The sequence below is a fragment of the Diadema setosum genome, chromosome 17 (genome assembly GCF_964275005.1).
Source record: "Diadema setosum chromosome 17, eeDiaSeto1, whole genome shotgun sequence".
NCBI classification, from domain to species: Eukaryota; Metazoa; Echinodermata; class Echinoidea; order Diadematoida; family Diadematidae; genus Diadema; species Diadema setosum.
Genome location: NC_092701.1, coordinates 33,509,931 through 33,529,579, shown reverse-complemented (window position 1 = coordinate 33,529,579; position 19,649 = coordinate 33,509,931). Strand labels below are relative to the sequence as shown.

The following is a 19,649-nucleotide window of genomic DNA, read 5'->3' as shown; positions in this document are numbered from 1 at the left end:
ATTTTGTACGATGTCAAAATAACTGCAATCATTGCAACTTTTATGTGATGTCATCATAATCAGATCTGTTATAGATGTATACATAATCATTAAGTTTCCTTCTCTTTCACTTTTATTGACGAGTTTTTAAATTTCATCCATGTGTGTCAAATGTTTCTTGTTTAATCAGTATAACGTATACGCTGCTGTTAAGTGAACAAAAGAGTGAAGGAATTGGTCTGACGTCAATCAAACACTGTCTTGTGAGCATTTGACCTTTTCTGCATTTTTATTACAGGCAGCCATATAACTGCATTGTAAATCACACTCTACATAATATTTCTCGTCTGCAGTCAATGTTATTACATGAAATACTGACACAATCTGATAAATAAATTGGTCCTTTCTAAAAGACACATCGGAAGTCGTAAATCTTAAGAGTGTTCAGTGTTGTAAAATCTACAGCTCTTATTTTTTTTTATTCCTTTGCATGATGTAAACTCTGAAGCCACTGACGAGCACAGAAACGTCTAATGCGTAGACAAGAATTTGTTATGAATCTCAGAATCAAAATGACGTTAATTGTTTGCTTGTCCTCAATATGAATATATACACGTCACTGCAGAGCCAAAACAGCTGAATTGCTATTGATCAATCATTGTAGCGCAATAGTGACTGGTGATGACATCCGATTTGCTTCAGTCAACCTGCGCGTAAAGTCGATCCAGCAGTGCTAACTCTTCCAGCAAATCTTTGCGTGTTTGAAGTTTCTGCGGTGGATGAGAAAAGAAGACAGGTACACATGTACCATGAAATTTTTGGAACAGTAAACACTTTGTTACTATTTAGTAACAAAAAAGAAGTATAAACAAATTGACTTAAAAAAGCTATATTTGAAACCTAATTTCGTTTCATTCGTATTTCACTTCCAACGGTTCTTTTGCACTTCGTTTGTGGCCTATAAACTTTTTTTTTCACTACGACATTGTTTTGTATTTCTGTTAGTGTTCATGTAATAATCGTTCACCGTTGGCACATTTTATATACCTGGCTATATTCCTCATTCTGTCCTTTCTCGCCTACACGAAAAGCTTTTAAACACAAAGAGAATTTCAACAAGACTTTCAAAATTTCACAAAAATGTGAAATATAAGAATTATTTATCATTAGCAACGGCCAATACTTTTGGGTGTAAGATAGACATAAAACTAAATAGAATAGAATTGTTATTGATTCGGGATACCTGCTGTAATGTTCTTTGAAGGCGCTGCAATACCGCATCCTTATCATCGAAAACCATGTCTGTTGATGTTGACGTAGTGAGGGGACGCTGTTTGCTGTCTCCTACAGGTTCGTTGAGAGCAAGGAGCTGGGCAGAGCAGCGAAAAGAATAAGATAACGATGGTTTTAATACGTAAAATGGCTGGCTTAAATTTATGATGTTAATGATCACTACATTGAAAGATTTCCACGCAAAGTCACACCTTGTCGCAATCTGGCACCTACTCATGGACTGCAATAATCATTGCGTTCATTTACAAGTTGATGAGGGGAGGGGTGGATAACTTCATCAACCTGTGAATATGACTGGCTGTACTTAAGCATCTATGAGTTACCATATTATTTCCAGCCAAGCACGAGAAAATGGACGAACTACCATCGAGTAAAGTGCGTACCGTGCTAAATTGAAATAAACTGCCATATGCATGTTATACGAAAGTACAGAACAAGACTTTGCTTGTTTGAAATAATGTGGGATACTTCACTTCAAATCAGCCCCTTTCAATCCAATCAAATTAATTCAAATTGAATAAGTTAAATTCAATTTAGCTCTATCCGATTCAATTTGATTTGATTCAATTCCATTTGAAATGGAATGAAAATATGAGGTTCAACTATAGTTATGTATAGTGTAAAGAGTACAAATCAGATTTTATAATAATCGTCATTTCATTTCAACTCAGAATTTTTTGTGTTCTGTTATAATGGAAATGGATGGACCTACTGAAGATAAATGCTTAAACAACAAATCTTCAAAATAATGTTTTAACCAGATGAAAAGGGACAGGAAAAGAAAAAAAATAGCGAGGAAAATTGAATATCAACAAAAGTGTAATGGTGCGTTCAAAAGAAAAGAAAGGGGCCATGAGTACAATCACGTAGAGAGCTTTAAGTCTTATCAAAAACATCTCTAACTTATTTAAAGTTGATTCAAAAGTTTGTTCAAAGGGTAGCCACCGTTGATTTTAGCATGATGTCCACATGGAAAACTTGTAAGATGATTGGCTCCAAGAGGATAATTCGTAATAATATCATAACTGACATAACTGACATCAGTGGTCCTGAAATTTAGAGTGATTATATACACTACTCACCTTGGGCACGAATACCAGACACAGGACGATGGTCGCTGCTACCACAACAGCGCCCCCTGTGAACAGGAAGGCGAAGTTGATATCTCCCTGGCTGTAGTAGATGGATGCGAACGGGACAGCGATCACGCACGTCAAACAAACGGTGTACACAGACAGCGCGATGTATTTGCCTGAGGAGTGTTGAGAAATGTGACATTGTCGTTGATTTTAGCTCAGGAACAAAATAAAACAAAAGCAAAAACAAGAATAAAATCAAAAAAACAAAACAAACTTGGAGACATTTGCCTCTTAACCTGCATTGGCCTATCAATGATGATTGGACGGCGTGATCCTTTTTTTTTTTTTAAGTCGCTGTTGCTGTTGCTGTCACACATTCCTGAGCAGTTTGAAGCTGCTATACACAAATTCGTTCGTTATAAGGCCTGCCACTGACATTTTTCTGTCTCCTACTTTTTCCTTTGAGAAAAGTTCGATATATGGCGTCTCGACTTTTTTTGACGTTGCGGGTTTTGAGCATTTTTTATGAAAATAAAACGTGAAATGTCAGTTTTACATTAGTTTATAAAAGAGTTACAATAAGCGAGTAAACTGCAATAAAGTTGTTATTGCAGTGAAAGATGACAAACCGCTAGCATTACTCTACGAGGAAATTACGAAGTTCATGTTTGGTTTTGACTTTTCAGTCGTAATCAGATACGGTGCAAAACGAAAATTTGAATTTGTATACCTCTTGTGCTGCACGACACCTCTTGCAGAAGCGAAACATAACCATAATAGCCAAAGGGAAATCACACAGGAGGAAGAAAAAAGTAGGCCTCCTACTTTTATACCGTCGAGGGATCAAAATGTGTTCTTACTGTCATTGAGTTCCATGATGCGAACTTTTCTGGTCGACCACGCCAGAAAGACACCAAAAAGCAGCAGCCCGCCTTTGTAGACGCAGAGAGAGCCCAAGAAAGGAAGCATATAGACCGATGTACAGGTGTTGAGGGTGGGCACCAGGGAGATTTCTTTTTCTGGCTGGGTTTCGTCAAACTTGGCGCAAGTTGGTTGAAAAAAAAAAGAGAAGGAAATTATTAGTCGAATGGGGACGTAATGTGCGTAAAATTCACTAAGGGACTGTTGCACAATAGAGGAAAATGTTTATTTGAAGAGGTAGGCCGCTATCTACAATGTATGTCGGTTTTGATGTATTTTGTAACACGTTTGGTGATCAAACAGTTTAAACAGAAGCGTCATCAATGAGAGCTAAATGAATTTAATACAATTTGTGCATGCAGTGGAGGATCCAGAAAGGGGGCGCACCGGGCGCCTCACCCCCCCCCCCCCCCCTCCCCAGATGGTACAGTATTGGTGGAGATGAGAATTGGGCTTTTAAGTTTTTGCGAGATACCAAGAAAACACATATGAAATAGTACAGAGCATACCATTTTAAGACGATTTCAAAGTTTGTTTGATGAAAATCGGGTTTGGAATGACTGAAACATCTAAAAACAAAGTAAAACAAAGCGATCGTAATAAAGGTGGGTCCCACACTAGAATCGCTCTGTTTTGGATATCTCAGCCATTTCAAAATCAATTTTCATCAAATAAACGTTGAATTCCTCATGGAATTACAGGCTCTTTCATAGTTCTTAAGAGGTTTCTCATTATCTTGAACCCAAAAATTTTAGAAATCTGAAATAAGGTCTCAACCAAAACTCTATGATCCCTTTAACTTAAATTTGTTAAAACAAAATAAATAAAACGAAAAAAATGGGGCGTGTCCTCCCCCTTTAACTTAGTAGAGGTGTCACCCCCCCCCACCACCACCACCACCACCACCACTACCACCATCACCAACACCCCCACCCTACTTTTTTTTTTTTAACGGAATTCCTGGATCCGCCCCTGACGCCTGACAAGTATTAGTCTATTCTTACTTTGGGTGTATACGTGGTTGTCTGTATCTTCATTGGATCGTAACTCATCCAGAATGCGAAGAAAGCGAGGTCAATGACCACGAAGCATGAGATGGCAAAGAGGAGACGGCTATCGGTCAGTCCTTTCTGAAAAAAGGAAATTTCGTAAGACATACAAGTGAGTCCATTATCCATTGACTGTTGTAGGAAAAGGTGACTAATCATTATTTCGCCAAGACTAAGAATGTAACATGAATTTACAATATTCGCAGCAAATTTCGAATTAACCTTCGCGTAAATTCAGAAGTTGCTGTGGAATAGAAGATGCAAAGAACTTCACTTGGCTTTCAAGAAGCTGACTAATAGCATTTAATCCAACCCTAACCTTAATCTAATCCTGCCTTTTACCACTGACGATTAACATTGTGATAACATACAACCGTAAAATAGTTTACTATAACAATGATAACTTACCTAGATACAAGTACAATGAACGTCATATGATTTGATTTGATTTGCTTTTGATTTGATTCGATTTTTTTATTTAATTTGATTTTTTATTTGATTTGATTTGATTTTGATTTTGATTTTGGAATACGATAATGATCAGATACAATTATGCATGTTAATACGACAAAGACAAAAACAATTTCGCAGAGACTTAACATTGCTCTGATAATGAGAGAAAAACACTTTCACCAAGTCTTACCAGCACTTTCCTGACTTTCATGGCGCTTGTGTAGATCTGGTGAATGCGGTATGTCTTCATAAAAAGGGCGCCAAAAGACATGGAAAGTCCAACGCAGGCGACCACGAGTGCGCTCTGATTTAGGAAATACCAAACAACGTAGATGATATTTAGCTATAACCTATTAGTATGATATCAGGGGAAAGATTGACGAGAAACTAAAATGATTTTCGATAAAACTGATTGGTTTTATATTCCTCTTTCATATGTGTATATAAATTTTGTGTACGTCTTAAATACATTGCAATAAAAAAAACGCAATATACCATTCAATTATATTAGATATTCTAACACAACATAAATGACCAATCATATTAGTTATAGATATTTTCTTTATATAAATAAGCCTACGGATATGTTATGTCCCACGGATGACTTTCACACCAATGAAAATACTTAGGATTTGTTATTTTATTGATAGCTCTATAGGCATTCTTATTTCATTTCATACTCTGTCCATACAATGATGAAGTATGTCGCCTTTTCACCATGTACACTGATTCGCAAGAAAATAGTTTCTGGCCGCTAATCAAGGGCGCAACTCCGAATCAAGTTTCTTCCATTGGTTTTCAGTACCTGACATTTTAAGTTAGTGAGAATTGAGTTTCCGTCATCCTGAATCTCAAATAGGATACTCAGGAGGAAGGTGGAGCAATAAAGTAGAATGCCTCCGACAGCAATCACGTTGTTCAGCATAGGACTCGATATCTTCAAAGCTCTGTAGAGGTGATGAGAAAAAAAAAAATAAAGTAAAGTTAAGGATGGTTTTCTTTCTCCAAAATATTAAACGCTCAAGAAATCAATTTTGTTTACGCACTCAAGGGTTCATCCGCCGAGATGGAAAACTCATTCCATTTACATCTTTCAATCTTTGAACTGATCCAAATTGACAAATTTGTTCTTTCATTGATTGATCAGTGATAATCAAAAAAAAATTGTTTGTAATATGCGTACAGTCATAGTACTAATAACTTAATAATCATGTGTTCATATTTCATATATTTGTATACACCAAAATAGGTGAAAATATTTCTAAGTGGTGTCCTTTAATTGCCCTTTAATTCTATTTCATAAAGTTGTGAGAACGCCAAAAATTAACACTTTATTCTACAATCCGGAATTTTTCTTATCAAGTCTTTCGTCTTTTTTTTTTTCTTGGCAATATATTCTTCTTCTTCTTCTTCTTCTTCTTCTTCTTCTTCTATAGTCGTACACATAATGATAGCTTCAGTGGTAAATGAACTGTTTAACATCAAGTTTCTGTACATTCATTTGCTCTTATAGCTTACACCCTGTGCTTTACATCGGATTAGAGATCTTCAACAACTAAACGATATCAGAAGGCAATGTCATTCTAGTGATATATCAGCCTCGTGACAATGTAAGCGATATTTACCTTCTTTTTCTGTTGACGATGTTAATGGCTAGGAATATGCAGGCAAGGACGATACCAAGCGAGGCAGCGGTGAAGATGATGACTCGATTGACGTCATCAATCACAATGCCTACCATCCTCTCCTTAGGGCCGTCCACTGGTGTGATTGTACCTATTTGGTAAGATTTATTTTTTTTAAATACCGTTCATTTTGATTTCATGTTTTTGCTTAACCTATTCACAAAACACCCAGAACTTACGCGTAAAATATTAACGTCTCCTTACTGAGAAGGAAGCAGAAAATTTGACACAATTTATATTACACTGGTGATAACAAAAACGTATTCTTTTTTTATGGAGCTTAAAAGGACTGCTAATGTTAACGTGTATGGCTTCATAATTCCCTGATCAGCGCTTACGTGGCCAGAAGAATATTTAGATATGTGCCATATATTTTATGATAATATACATTTCTACTATTTTCTTCAGACTACGTGGATACGCGCAAGAAAAAAAAAAAAAAAAAAAAAACCTTCCAAACCAAGATTCTCCCAGTTTCATCGTCTGTCAACCATTCTACTGTACAAAATTGGAAAGATGAAAAAACATTAAAATGCAACTTTTCCCTAGACCGAGCATAAATGGCATGTTTCCCGTCTTTTATTAATCATATCAAAATGGAAACATGCAAGATATACTCAGTTCAAGACACTTGCATCAATTTAAGAAGAAACGAGTTGAGTCAAACACGATATTCCTAAAAGTCTGGAACTGAAAACACGAACCCACAACCAAAAGTGCCTATACAACTGAAATCCTTGAATTCTTATCTAAAGATTCGGAGAAATACTGATGCTCAAGTTTAAACCTCAACATATTTCATACTATAAGTACGGAAATTAAAAGATAAGCCACAATTTATTGAAAATATCGATACAACGAGAGTACATTAAATCTCTGGACATGCAATGAAAAGCATAACAGAAAAGGTCGTGAAGAGATGAACACTATATGCTATATTTTCCGTACCTCCCCACTGGAATTCCAGTTTCATTCGAAATGTGTCTGTAGTCCTGTCGAACACCATTACCTGCTCCACGTTACCTCCTGTAGGAATACAAAGAAAATAATAAAATACGTCAATTCTCATAATACCATTTCACTTTTTGCCTTTTACATCGTGGTCTCTTGGTAGTTTGTCAAATTGTCAAGTTTCAGGATCCCAGAACCTACAACAGTTTTCCAGAGAAAATAATAATCTACACTGTCGTGACTGTTCTATCAAAACCGAAATAATCATAAACCTAGCATCGCATTGAGTGTGTTTAAGACGTTTTCACAATTATGTAATTGCAGCTCTATTATTTTTTTTTTTAGGACATATGATTACTCTTCGCATTTCACTTTGAATTCTTTACCTTGTAATTGTTGAATCACGGCGTTGCTCTCCCGACTTCCAATGCTGTCAAACGCAACAGGTCCCTTAAAAAGTGAAAAGATCAACAACTATCAAAGTATAGTCTAAATGCCTAGGTGACGCCAAGATACGTAGGCCTATACGTTTCTTTCTGACTTCTAAACCACATACATACACACACACACACACACACACACACACACACAAATGTACACGGGAAAATATGTAACTAGTATGAACCGTCTGGAGGTAAACTGTTGATTGTTTATTTGTCGTGGTATATGTATATTGAAGTTGACACTGACTTGTTGATTCACCGAAAAAACAGGGAACACCGGGCTCAGTGCAAGGGAGGGTTACAGCTCGTTATTCCGAAGGTTCGTTATTCCGAAGGCTCTTAAGTCCGAAGATTCCTTATTCCGAAGGTTCGTTTTTCCGAATTTCATTTTCGGATGAACAAATCTTCGGAATAACGAACCTTCAGAATAACGCCACAAATGTTCGGATTAACGAACCCTTTTTCATTTTCGGATTAACGAACCTCTAGGTATAGGGAATTTGCGTGTTTCGGATTAACGAATCTTCGGAATAACGAACCTTCGGAATATCGAACCTTCGGAATAACGAACAGCACCCCAAGGGAGTATTACAAGTATGTCAGCTCCACTGCAATGTTGTTCCTTTCTGCTAACGATATGGAATCGCACTCACCGTCAAACCTACAAACTGTATCTTCTTGGCCTCCTCCAGGAATATGTCGGCTAGCTGGGGGCTGTCGTACGTGAAGCTGCCGAGAGAGAGGCCGGGGTATCGAGCCTCGATCACGCTGGCCGACGCATTCAGCGCCAGAGCTATAGTCATGATCTGGATCACGATCAGGAACGAATGAGAAGATGACATTATGCAGCTTTGTGAGAGTAGGATGATGATGCTTGGGTTAGAAGGACGTTATTTTGGCAGTTTCGTGACGTGATCGTTAAAGCTGTTATTCGTATATGGCATTACTCTAGGCCTATAGAGAACTTTTGTGGCAATGCATAATATTATAGACCATTCTACTCTTTTTGAAGCTCGTGAAATGATTGTTGTTTTCATGTATAGAAAGCGGGTTCATGGAAGGAAGTTTTTTCGTTGCAAGTCATCATGTGATTGTCTCGATTATGATGATGATTATACATCGCAAATACTCGAAAAGAAGACACCAGTTGCAAACGGCTCAGGAGAAAATATGGGGATTGAACGAGACAATCTCAATTCTGTCACCGGCCATGATGTTCTATATTCATATATAGATTTATAACCTAATTGATCTGTTCAGTGGTGCTATTATAGTGCAGAAGGTCCATAACGATTCTCCAGGTGACGATGAACTGTCTGTTTCTTTTAATGGCACAATTAAACAGTCCTGCCAATTATCTGTCTCGGTGTAGGTTTGAGAATTAAACTTCTTCATCTTTCAAACACCTGAGACTGAACAAGTTAGGTGTTAGTTAAAGTCAAATACTAAGTAATGGAAATTTAGAATAGTTCTTGATGGAATAATGTCTGAAAATGGAAGCCTGTTAATACTCACAAGAACCTCAAGATGAATGGAGACTCTTATAATGGTTTTAAATCCTGTCGCCCCATTATTGTAACAAAATTGTTAGTTACAAAGCAGTGCTGCACAATGCGTTCATGTAAAATGGGATAATGTTCAGTTAATACACGTTCAGCTAATTATGTTCAACTAATACATTGGTTATGCTGACCTGGTCGTATCCATAGGAATCACACGCACCGGTGATGAGGAGCTCACGCTGAAGATGGCTGAAAAACTCCAGACGATCAGAATCGGGGTACTACAAGAGAAACGTGAGCGAATGATTTACGGAAGTCACGAGTCGCCACAGGAAGGAAAAAAAAACACGAAATAGTGTGAGCGCACTTTTGTGACAACATTAAGTCTCTATAAATAGTCAACAACATTCAATTTCTGTGAACTTTTTGTTGCCTTGCACAGTTAACCTGATCCATACAACACCATACTGTATTCAAGTCAACCGATCTATTCTTGTGTGAATATATGACATGAGTTGGCTGCTTGTTCTTTGTGTTCCATTCCTCCGCCATGTGTCATCTCATATCAGGCAGTTGAAGAATGAGCAAGATGAAGGCTATCCAGTTTTGACATAATGAGGAAACCCGTGACCAGTGCAGCTTTTATCGTTGTCACGATCGTGGAAAACTGCGCTGTCGATAAGGTAGATGGATCGCGTAATAATATCACTTCAAACGTCACTTCAAGGCTAGCCCCTTGCTCTGAATCAGAATTTCTGACCATTTCAGGTTGACAGTGAAACAAAATATGGAAAACTCAGCGCAAGTGTCACTACACAATCTTATAGTGATGTTGTCGCTGGTTTTTATGAAAAGTTATTTCCGATGAAATTGCGGATGATTTATGAAATTAAACGAGATGTTTAAATATACAGTCTCATAATTTTCACCCCCCTCCCCCAAATAGTGGTGTAAGGTCGACAAAAAGTAGAGTAGTCATATATAGTTGTCACTAAATAATTTCATGCCGGACCGTCTGTAATGAAAGCTTATTGAGAACGTTTATTTGAATCATAGACTCCCAGTTTTTTTAAGTTCTGCCAAACAAATTTCTCAACGCTCTTCCTTTATAGATACTGGTGTGTCGGACTCACGATTCCGTTAAAGTTGATCTTGGACAAGTCCTGCTGGATCTCGAAGCCTCTCATACTGAGGTACCCCTCCACCGCTTCGTCCACCTGCGCCACGGTGCAGAAGTTCTCCCCGTTCTCCAGGAACTGTTCGGTCTCGACGCCCCACCAGTTGGCGTGGTACCACCCCATCAAGATCCAGACATATTTTGGGCCATAGAGACCCTGCCGATACGCCTATATTCGAGGGTAATTTGGATAAGTTTTAAAAATTTGTCACGTGATAAAACATGAAGAGTATACTTGCTCTTCCTTGGCCAGAGAAGAGAGAAAGCGTACAGATTATATGTCAAACTTTCCGAATGGAGTTTGCTTGTTCTACTTGAGCCAACATTGACAAACCCGCGCACTACTGAGAGATTTCTAATTACCTTGGTAAGTCGCAAGATATTACCATATTGCACTGATGTCAATGTACCAATACGTGATAGATATATACACGTATGCTTATATCTTCTATATAAGGAATACTTATACAGTAACACTTTCAAACACATGCTTCCTCTTGCTATGATGTAAGGGAAGAGCTGGCGTGGCACATGACGCGTAAACAAATTTGGCACGTATAGGCCTATGACACCCACATGTGAAACCTACGAGTTTGTGTTACCATCAAGCATAAAGCCTGTTTTCTTCTTCTTCTTCTCCTCCTCCTCCTTCTTCAAGTTTCTTCTTCTTTCTCTTCTTCTTCTTATTGGTTTCCCATTACACCCAGCTTTGGTATCATCATGTGACTTTTGCAAAAAGTTTGGCATTGTGCATTGCAGAATGATGCTCACTTTCATAGCTTCAATAATAACTTCATAATTTTTATCAATGTCAGCATCCTCTGTTGGAATTTCAGAGTCTGGATGTTTTCTTCCAATAAGTTCACTGTGTCATTGCCACGAGAAATAACCTGCTTGAGGTGTTCCTGCATGCCAGCGACAAGTACAAAATTAATACTCTGCACAAATTTGTATATTTATACAGAGGGTTGTAAATGATAAAACAAAAATCAGTCGTAACAAATAAAGATGGTCTTACATAATTTTGTTGACTCATTTCTTTCGCTATATAAGGTTTAGTTGCCGAATTCTGTGGAGATTCCTTAAAGTTTGCTGTACCTCACAAAATACCCTGGTCGCCGTGTCCTGGTATACGCTGAGGAAAATTACTCTGGCATCATGGCGCTGAAAAGAAGTTAAAAACAGGGAACAGAAATCAGACAAGGAAATCCCTACGTCATTATCACTTACAATAAAGCTATGTTATTAGGGATAAAGAATCTTACAGCTTCCACAGTAGCTGGCCTGTTCAATCCTCAAAAAGGCTCCATATATTACAGTGTATCATGTATATAGAAAGCAGCGGATTTGAAATGAAATTTACACTATTGCATACTGATTTCTGTTTACAGTGACAAATGATGGTTCTCAAATTTGAAAGAAAATGATTATCAATGTATGACGAGTGATAATGAGTTAATTGTTGTGACATCACACAGGCTAAACAATTGTAGAGATTATTTTTTATCATGAAACCAATTACTCATTTGTTCAGATACCGCAATGACCTTAAAGACCAACCACGCTTTTTGTTATGCTGTTACAAGTTCGTAAACCTATACCAGTAGTTTTCCAGTAAACCTCCAGTAGGTTTTTGTTGTTGTTGGTGGTGGTTTTTTGTTTTTTGTTTGTTTGTTGTTGTTTTTTTATATTGAGGAGTTTTTTCTTTAATCATTCAGGTTAATTCATCGAATGTCTGCATCAGACATTGACGCGTATAATGCCACCCCCCCCCCATAAATAATTTTTACTTTAATAACCAAATGCGCTGGACTAAGTGAATTACCTTTCGCCTATATTGCGGAATGGCAAAGTGAATGAATGAATGAATGAATTGATTAATTAATTAATTAATTAATTAATTAATTAATTAAGAGGGAGAGAGATTAAAAGGCAATCACAAAGCCATCACTCCTTGTTCTTTTGGATTTGACACTCGCTGCAATTTAATTTATTTATCTATTAGATTTTGTATATCTTATTCAGGAGAGCTGGAGGTGTGTATAGTGTACAGCAATACTGCAACCAAAGAATGAAGGTATAGTATAATTATGTATGTGACGTGTATTATAGCTGCTCGCTACAATATCATCGAAATATTGACAAGATCTGGTTACGATAACGAAGGAGACAGCGTAGATAGAAACATGTTCTTATCGTATTGAGAGCACATGGGCAACTGCCTCCCTGTTCACATACACACACACCAAAAAAAATAATGTTTCTTTGGCAGTTTAAGTATGAATAATCAAACATGCAGCTCGCATGAAAATCTTTTTATGCCACTATAGCATCTTAAAGTAGTCAATAATATATCAATACGAGAAAATGTATACATCTATATGAGAGACTTCAAAACCTTTTTAAGTTACGATAGGATCTTTAAGTATAGTCAACAATCTATCAATACGAGAAAATGTATACATCTATGAGATACTTCGATACATTTTAACGTTACTATAGGATCTTAAAGTAGTCAATAATCTATCATTACGAGAAAATGTATACATCTATGAGAGACTTCAAAACCTTTTTACGTAACATTAGGATCTTAAAGTAGTCAATAATCTATCATTACGAGAAAATGTATACATCTATGAGAGAATTCAAAATAAAAATACATTCATTCCTTCATTCATCTGCAAACAAACCGGAAATTTTGCCACCTGTCTGCACTTCATGAAGAACTGTAAGTATTTTCAGATATTGACTTTGTTAGAACATGCAAGATATATTAACTGCATTCAATGCTCATGATTCAACGGTTTGGACAGAAGATATAGGGAAGAAAGACAAAAAGCAATAATAGATTCGAACAGAATAAGGACAAATATATAAATTAAACTCCAAAATAGTCCAGATAGGCATTCATTGTGGCAATCAGTTTCAGTTTCTGTGAATAAATATAAGCTTACCTGCAAGTCCTGGTTATCTTTCTACCCCTCCCTTTCTCTCTCTCTCTCTCTCTCTTTAATATATAATATATATATATATATATATATATATATATATGTGTGTGTGTGTGTGTGTGTGTGTGTATGTGTGTGTGTATGTATATACTATATATATATATATATATATATATATATATACATACATATATATATAATACATTGCATAATCTTTTATTTTGATTGATGATATAACATTTGTATTATATTGTATTGTTATGTTTAGGAAAGGTCGTACATGTTATTTTTTTCTGGGTGATACATAGGGATTCGGATTTTTTTTTCTTTTTTTTAATGAACCATGGGTTATCCTCTTGTTCCCCTTTCAAACAAATCCATTGAAATCCTTTGCACACAAGACATGTATATCTCATAAAATAATGCACTGAATAATGCATTTTTACCCGATCTAAACAAAATTCAACATTATATTTTATCAAAAAAAGCAGCAAAAAAAAATTACACTGCCGAACATACATTGTATTCACTATTTTCATCAGTCCTCTGATCTGCTATGAGCGGGCTTGTGCCGTATTGTAGGTGGCTACAATATGTTTCTCTTTTTTTATCCTGAAAAACTAATTTGCAGAGCCATAAGAAGGCCGCTCCGGAAGCAAAAAAAGAATTCGGCGGTATTTCATTACTCCCGTTTCTCCCAAACTCAAAGGCACCAACATTGATTCACGACGGGTCGTCTATAAAAAAAGAAAAATAATGAAATAAAAAAAAAACAGAAAATGAAAATGACTGCGCAAGTAGCAGAAAGCTCAAAAACAGACCAGCCATCCCTCCACTTTTGTTCTCTTTACGCATTACAAAATCCACCTTTATTCCGCACATTCGTGATGAATGCGGCGTCTTGTTTTGTCTAAGAGTACGTGAGCGAGAAAGTGAGAACTACAAAAGCCCGATGTATCCTGAAAGCCAAACAAAACACAACCGTACGGCACTATTCTGATCCATTCAGCCATTGACGAGAAACTCATCCCATCTACGAGAAACCTTTCCACCGCACAGAGGAGACCTTTTGACAGTTTTCAATTCATCCGTCAGAGATTCATGTAATCAAGATAATCCTATTCAGGATTCACGCTATCGTACCACTGAATACACACTGACAGAATTACCGGTTTTCTTCCTGCATGTTTTTTTTTTCCTTTTTTTTTTTCGTCTGGTTCTAATTTCCGTCACATGAACAAAATTGTATCTGTTCGGTTCTCTTTCTTTTTTTTTTCTTTTTTTTTTGCTATGTCTTAGTGTGATTTAATTCGATTTCGAGTTGATATACTTCAAGGGATTCTCAAATACAAATGCATTTTCGTACAGAAAAAAATCTGACGTTATGCAGAATGCTCGAATAGGCATGATAGGGTTTCGATCATAAATTGACTCAATACCATGAATACTTGATCAGCTATTCGCCTCCGCCAAACATATTAGATATGAAACGGTGAAGGCCTAAACATTACAACTGCATTTTTGTTCCTCCATTAAAAACAAGGAAACTATACTTAATTTGAAGAACACAGAGTCTCATTTATAATCAACATAGTGAGTAAAAGAAATGTAAATAAATGAATGCATAACTTCTGATTGCTTCTAATCTAGAATCAAGGAAATATTCGCGAAAATGTATAATATTAGACACAAGAAACGTTCATATTCGAAACTTATGATATCATGTTATATTCACAAGAAATAATACATTAGTGGGCACTGTGCACAAGCATCCTCCTTCCCGTAGACAAGTCATGAAGTAAGTCTTATGATGTCCTGATCATCACTGTTGCACTTTTCGGAGAAATGCTAGGGGAGGAGACAGGTATCCTAAACGTGCTGGTCAGATAGGAAACTGTTTTGCTACTTTTATTTTCATTCAGTGTATAAGATTACCCCGAGAGAAATCATGATTATAATGAATGAAATATGCGATTTCTTTAAGGTTTCTTTTATTCCAAGCGGCGAGCCCCGTGTCAAAGAGTTTCATTTACGCAAGTAATAGTAGGAGCATCATTATCTATATTCCTATCTTTCACTTTTTTTTTATCTCATCACCCGATCACTAAACAATGTAATCCCCAATAAAAAAACAAAACAACAACAACAACCTAAATTTTTCCTGAATCATAGAAGAAATGCACACACAAATGCAGGCAAACACGGAAACAATATCGACAGAGGTATAAAATATCACAGAAAATGCAGATATCAAGTGACTATCTTGACCGATGTTAGATACGTTCGGCAGTTTTCTCAATGAAAAATGAAATAGCAGCCTATAACTTATCACGTAAGGGAGGAAAATACTTGGTGGCAAAACAACATGTCACACATTCTGACAACAAAAACAAATCACCACCACCATGATATCAGACTTAAAGTAGCAAGAAAACGTCACAGTATTCTTTTCTCGCCTCAATCACCATCGTCCCACTCTCGATCAATCTTTCTTCTCCGACGTCGGCCGAACAGGCCACACCCACTTTGTACAAAATGTATAATGCATATTCATAACAATCTTTTATTGTGTTAAGGCTTGACAAAAATAATCTGGTAAGACTGTATAAAATGATAACTATCCTGGGGCAAATTATACGTATTAGATATATTCTGATGGAGACCAGTGGTACCAATTTGATAATGTTATATTGAATGAACGATTTTACATGTAATGTGCTCATTAATTTATGGGCACATACCATTACAACATGCAAATACATTTCCCACAGCCAATCACAATGTATTGCTCTTCTCGTTGTCATATCCCATTGTCATCATACATAGATACGTGCAAAGCTGACTGTCTGCATTTGTTTTGTTTTTGTTTTTTACCTGAAGGTTTACGTACGTGACAGATTATGATATTTGACAGTGTTTGTATCTGTCTTTGTTATGCTCTTATGCGTATTTCTCAATGAATTAATTCTCCTCATTACCTTCAAGCTCTCGATGTTTGTACGCGGATCATCGTTGATGGTTTCTATGGCAATGGTGTTCATTCCCTCGGCTTGCATCATCATAGCCAATTCCTCCATTTCCTATGATGGAGAGAGAAAAACAAAATAATGATGAGATTGATCATGAACCAAACATAAATTAGGCCTATATAATATGATATCAACTTATCATTTAACAGTTAAAAGATGACTTTATCTATTGATATTGAAGTCATTATGTAGGCTATAAGAGAAATTGGGATGCATGAAATAGCATCCGATGGAAAAAAGAAATACCTTCAAGTCAGAGATAATTATTGTAAACATATTGTTCCGCCATCTAATCTGAAAAAGTATAATAATTTTCGTAAAACAAAATTGGATATATTTAATGCACATAATTATGCACATTGTAATACTAAGACGGTATTACGGATATTGCTGAGGTGCTGACAGGCACTTATTGGTTCTACATCAAAATGAAATGGAGAATAGACATGATAGAATCACCTTGAAATAGCCTATACAAGTTTTAAAAAAAAATGTGACTTGGAGTAGCTATTTCAGATGTTAATTTACACTTAGAATTGGATAATACTGGTTCGGAGAGAAAATTTAGGAGACGTAAAATAATAACAACTATACACTTGTGTAATGCATGCGTAAACAAGAGGTTCTGTGTGTGATAAGGCAAACTGCAACTGCCAAAGGTGACAGAGTAGGCTATTCTGTTACTTATTACAGTGTTATCATTGTATGTGACTCGATTTCTTATTACTTTCGTCTGCAGACGATGGACCTATACCCTCGCCTTCCGGGCCCCATTTCATTAAAAAAACAAAAAGTTGCTATGATAGCAACTCTCACGGTAATGTCAGTTGTCATGGTAATGACAAAAGTCCTGCTTCCTGGTTGGCTGTTGCTACGAGACATTGCTATTCCAGCAAGAGTTGCTATCCAAACATCTTTTACGAAATGGGACCCAGATTTTATTTATCTATTTTTTATTATTCTTTTTTTCAGAGATATTTCGACTTTCGTGTAGGAAAGATGGCTTACATCTCGAAATAGGTTGACGTTCTGGTAAACGATCGCCGCTCGTCTCCAGCCCATGGCTTTCAGAAGAGCGATTCTTGCTGGGTTGAAGACCGAGTTCGCTGGGTAGATCTGAACCGTGTATGGATAGTTCTCCACCAGCTGGTCATTGGCCTGAAATTGCGCTATTCCAACCTGTTTGTTTTGTATGGACACAGGACACAAAGATATTGATGACATACGTTTTATATAAATATGAGAAAAGAAGGAGAAATCGGTGCGTAGCTTTGACATCATTATTCCTCTTACTGTTCCTCCTTTCCGGAAAAGCGCTAGAGTTGAAAAAGTGGTCTCCGCCGGGAATCGAACCCGGGTCTTTGGCATGGAACAACAACGCCTTAAACCGCTCGGCCACGGAGACGTCATGGCGATTCAGGCAGATTCAAGCTCGAATACCCGACGGACCAACCTTTCAACTCTTTATGCGCATGTTCCTTTTTGGGGTAGAGAATTATGAATAACAACCAGCCGGGTGCCTCAGCTGGATCTTCTAATGAGATTCACATACTGGTGAATTGGGATAATGTTTTGCGAAATATATAAATATATATATATTTATATATATATATATATATATATATATATATTAAATTATATATATATATATATATATATATATATATATATATATATATATATATATATATATATATGATTCCTCCGAAAAGGAGGAACAGTGAGAGGAATAATGATGTCAAAGCTACTCCTTCCTTTCGCATATATATATATATATATATACTGTAAAATAATGTGTGCATGTGTGTTCATGTGTGTGTAGGCCTATGTTAATAAATCAGTGGAGATAACTTGAATGATAAATTCCAGTATTTTCATTGTCATTTTTTATGAAGTTATTTCAAAATAAATAATTTTACATATTTTTCATTTGTTATTGTTCTGTGAATCATGTCTTTATTTTCACGTCATCGTCACGGACCTGCACGAGGTGATATTCCGCTGCCACTCGATTGATGACTTCCCCTACCCTTGAATAGGTAGGCCCCCACGCCATGACAACTTGAGGCGATTTGTAGATGACGTCATACAGGTATTGAAGCGCCGGTGCTGGATGAGCCTGACGTACAAACGAGAATGGGATATCGAAATCCTCACTTGTAAGGCAGGTAACATGAATAATGAAAGCAAATGGGAAACTGAAACCTTCAAGATCGTAATTTAATCAACTAAGAACGCTAGCCTTGGACGTAGATGGAAACACAAAAGTCCCATCGTAAATGGGTCGGGGTCCTGGGTTCGGGTTCGGGGTAGAGTGAAGAGAGTCATTCCCATGAAAAACGTTCCATGGGCCATTACATCGAGCTCAAAATGTTACGTCACTAGAATCAACGCGTTCGAATTATAATTCTAAGCAACTTAAGACCATTTTTATATTAAAGCTCAATCCGAGTTTTGTTTTAGGGGAATGAAGTTTTGCGCATGCACTATTTATTTATTCTATAACAATCTTATCTCTAAACAAATAAAATTGTACTATGTCAATGTGAATTTCACTTTAAGCACGAGGAATAATGCAACAATGAAATCATTATGTCCATACACAATATGGTCATAGCAGTGTTGTCATTGTGAATAAAGTTCTGGTAATCGCTACTTACCTGCGTCCAATTCCAGAGAATTCGCAGCTCATAGTCCTCCAGAAGATTCGGTTGAGCGTTCACGTGATCGACGGCCATAAGGACCGTGCACACGAGCTGGTCGTTGAACTCGTCGCTGAAAGGGAGAAATCCGGCGATGTAGAGCGGAGTCGAGTTTCGATGACGATTAACGGCTTCTTGGCGGTCAACATCGCTGGACCAGCGTGCCTCGTTCGGCCAGATGTCCTTAGTCAGTGTGCAGTTTCTCCATCGCTCCAGGGTTGTCGAAGCCGTGGTCGACGACGACAAGAGTTGAATGATGACTGGAAGGACGATAGTGAAGCAAATGGTTCGATGCTGCGACATGTTCCTGATAGAAAGTGAGCCACGAAAACAGAATTAACATAATAATTCTATCAACTAATGGCTACTTTTCCATCAATTGAAGAAGTCATAATTTGTGCGCAAATTATACTGCTGTATGTGTAACAAAATCATGTT

The 19,649-nt window shown here is 36.9% G+C and overlaps 1 protein-coding gene across 1 annotated transcript; it reads right to left on the bottom strand.

Moving 5' to 3' along the window:
- Positions 1-602: 602 nt before the first annotated feature.
- On the bottom strand, positions 603-19,514 carry LOC140240626 (gamma-aminobutyric acid type B receptor subunit 1-like). The gene is made up of 18 exons (XM_072320380.1): positions 19,170-19,514; positions 18,491-18,628; positions 17,518-17,688; positions 16,459-16,560; positions 11,631-11,696; positions 10,489-10,701; positions 9,547-9,636; positions 8,507-8,659; positions 7,797-7,860; positions 7,408-7,485; positions 6,400-6,550; positions 5,580-5,721; positions 4,965-5,078; positions 4,277-4,402; positions 3,212-3,389; positions 2,355-2,524; positions 1,223-1,348; positions 603-749 (listed from the first exon to the last, which is right to left on the bottom strand). Exons 1-18 carry the CDS (start codon positions 19,512-19,514, stop codon positions 678-680), a joined length of 2,499 nt encoding a protein of 832 aa, XP_072176481.1. The 3' UTR covers positions 603-677.
- Positions 19,515-19,649: the final 135 nt, after the last annotated feature.

Coding starts and splice junctions, on each gene's coding strand:
- LOC140240626 (XM_072320380.1), bottom strand. CDS start 19,514: ATGTCGCAGCATCGAACCATTTGCTTCACTATCGTCCTTCCAGTCATC. Junction 16,561..17,517: donor ACGTCAACCTATTTCGAGAT/GTAAGCCATCTT, acceptor TCTCCATCATAG/GAAATGGAGGAATTGGCTAT. Junction 750..1,222: donor TTCAAAGAACATTACAGCAG/GTATCCCGAATC, acceptor CATCCACCGCAG/AAACTTCAAACACGCAAAGA.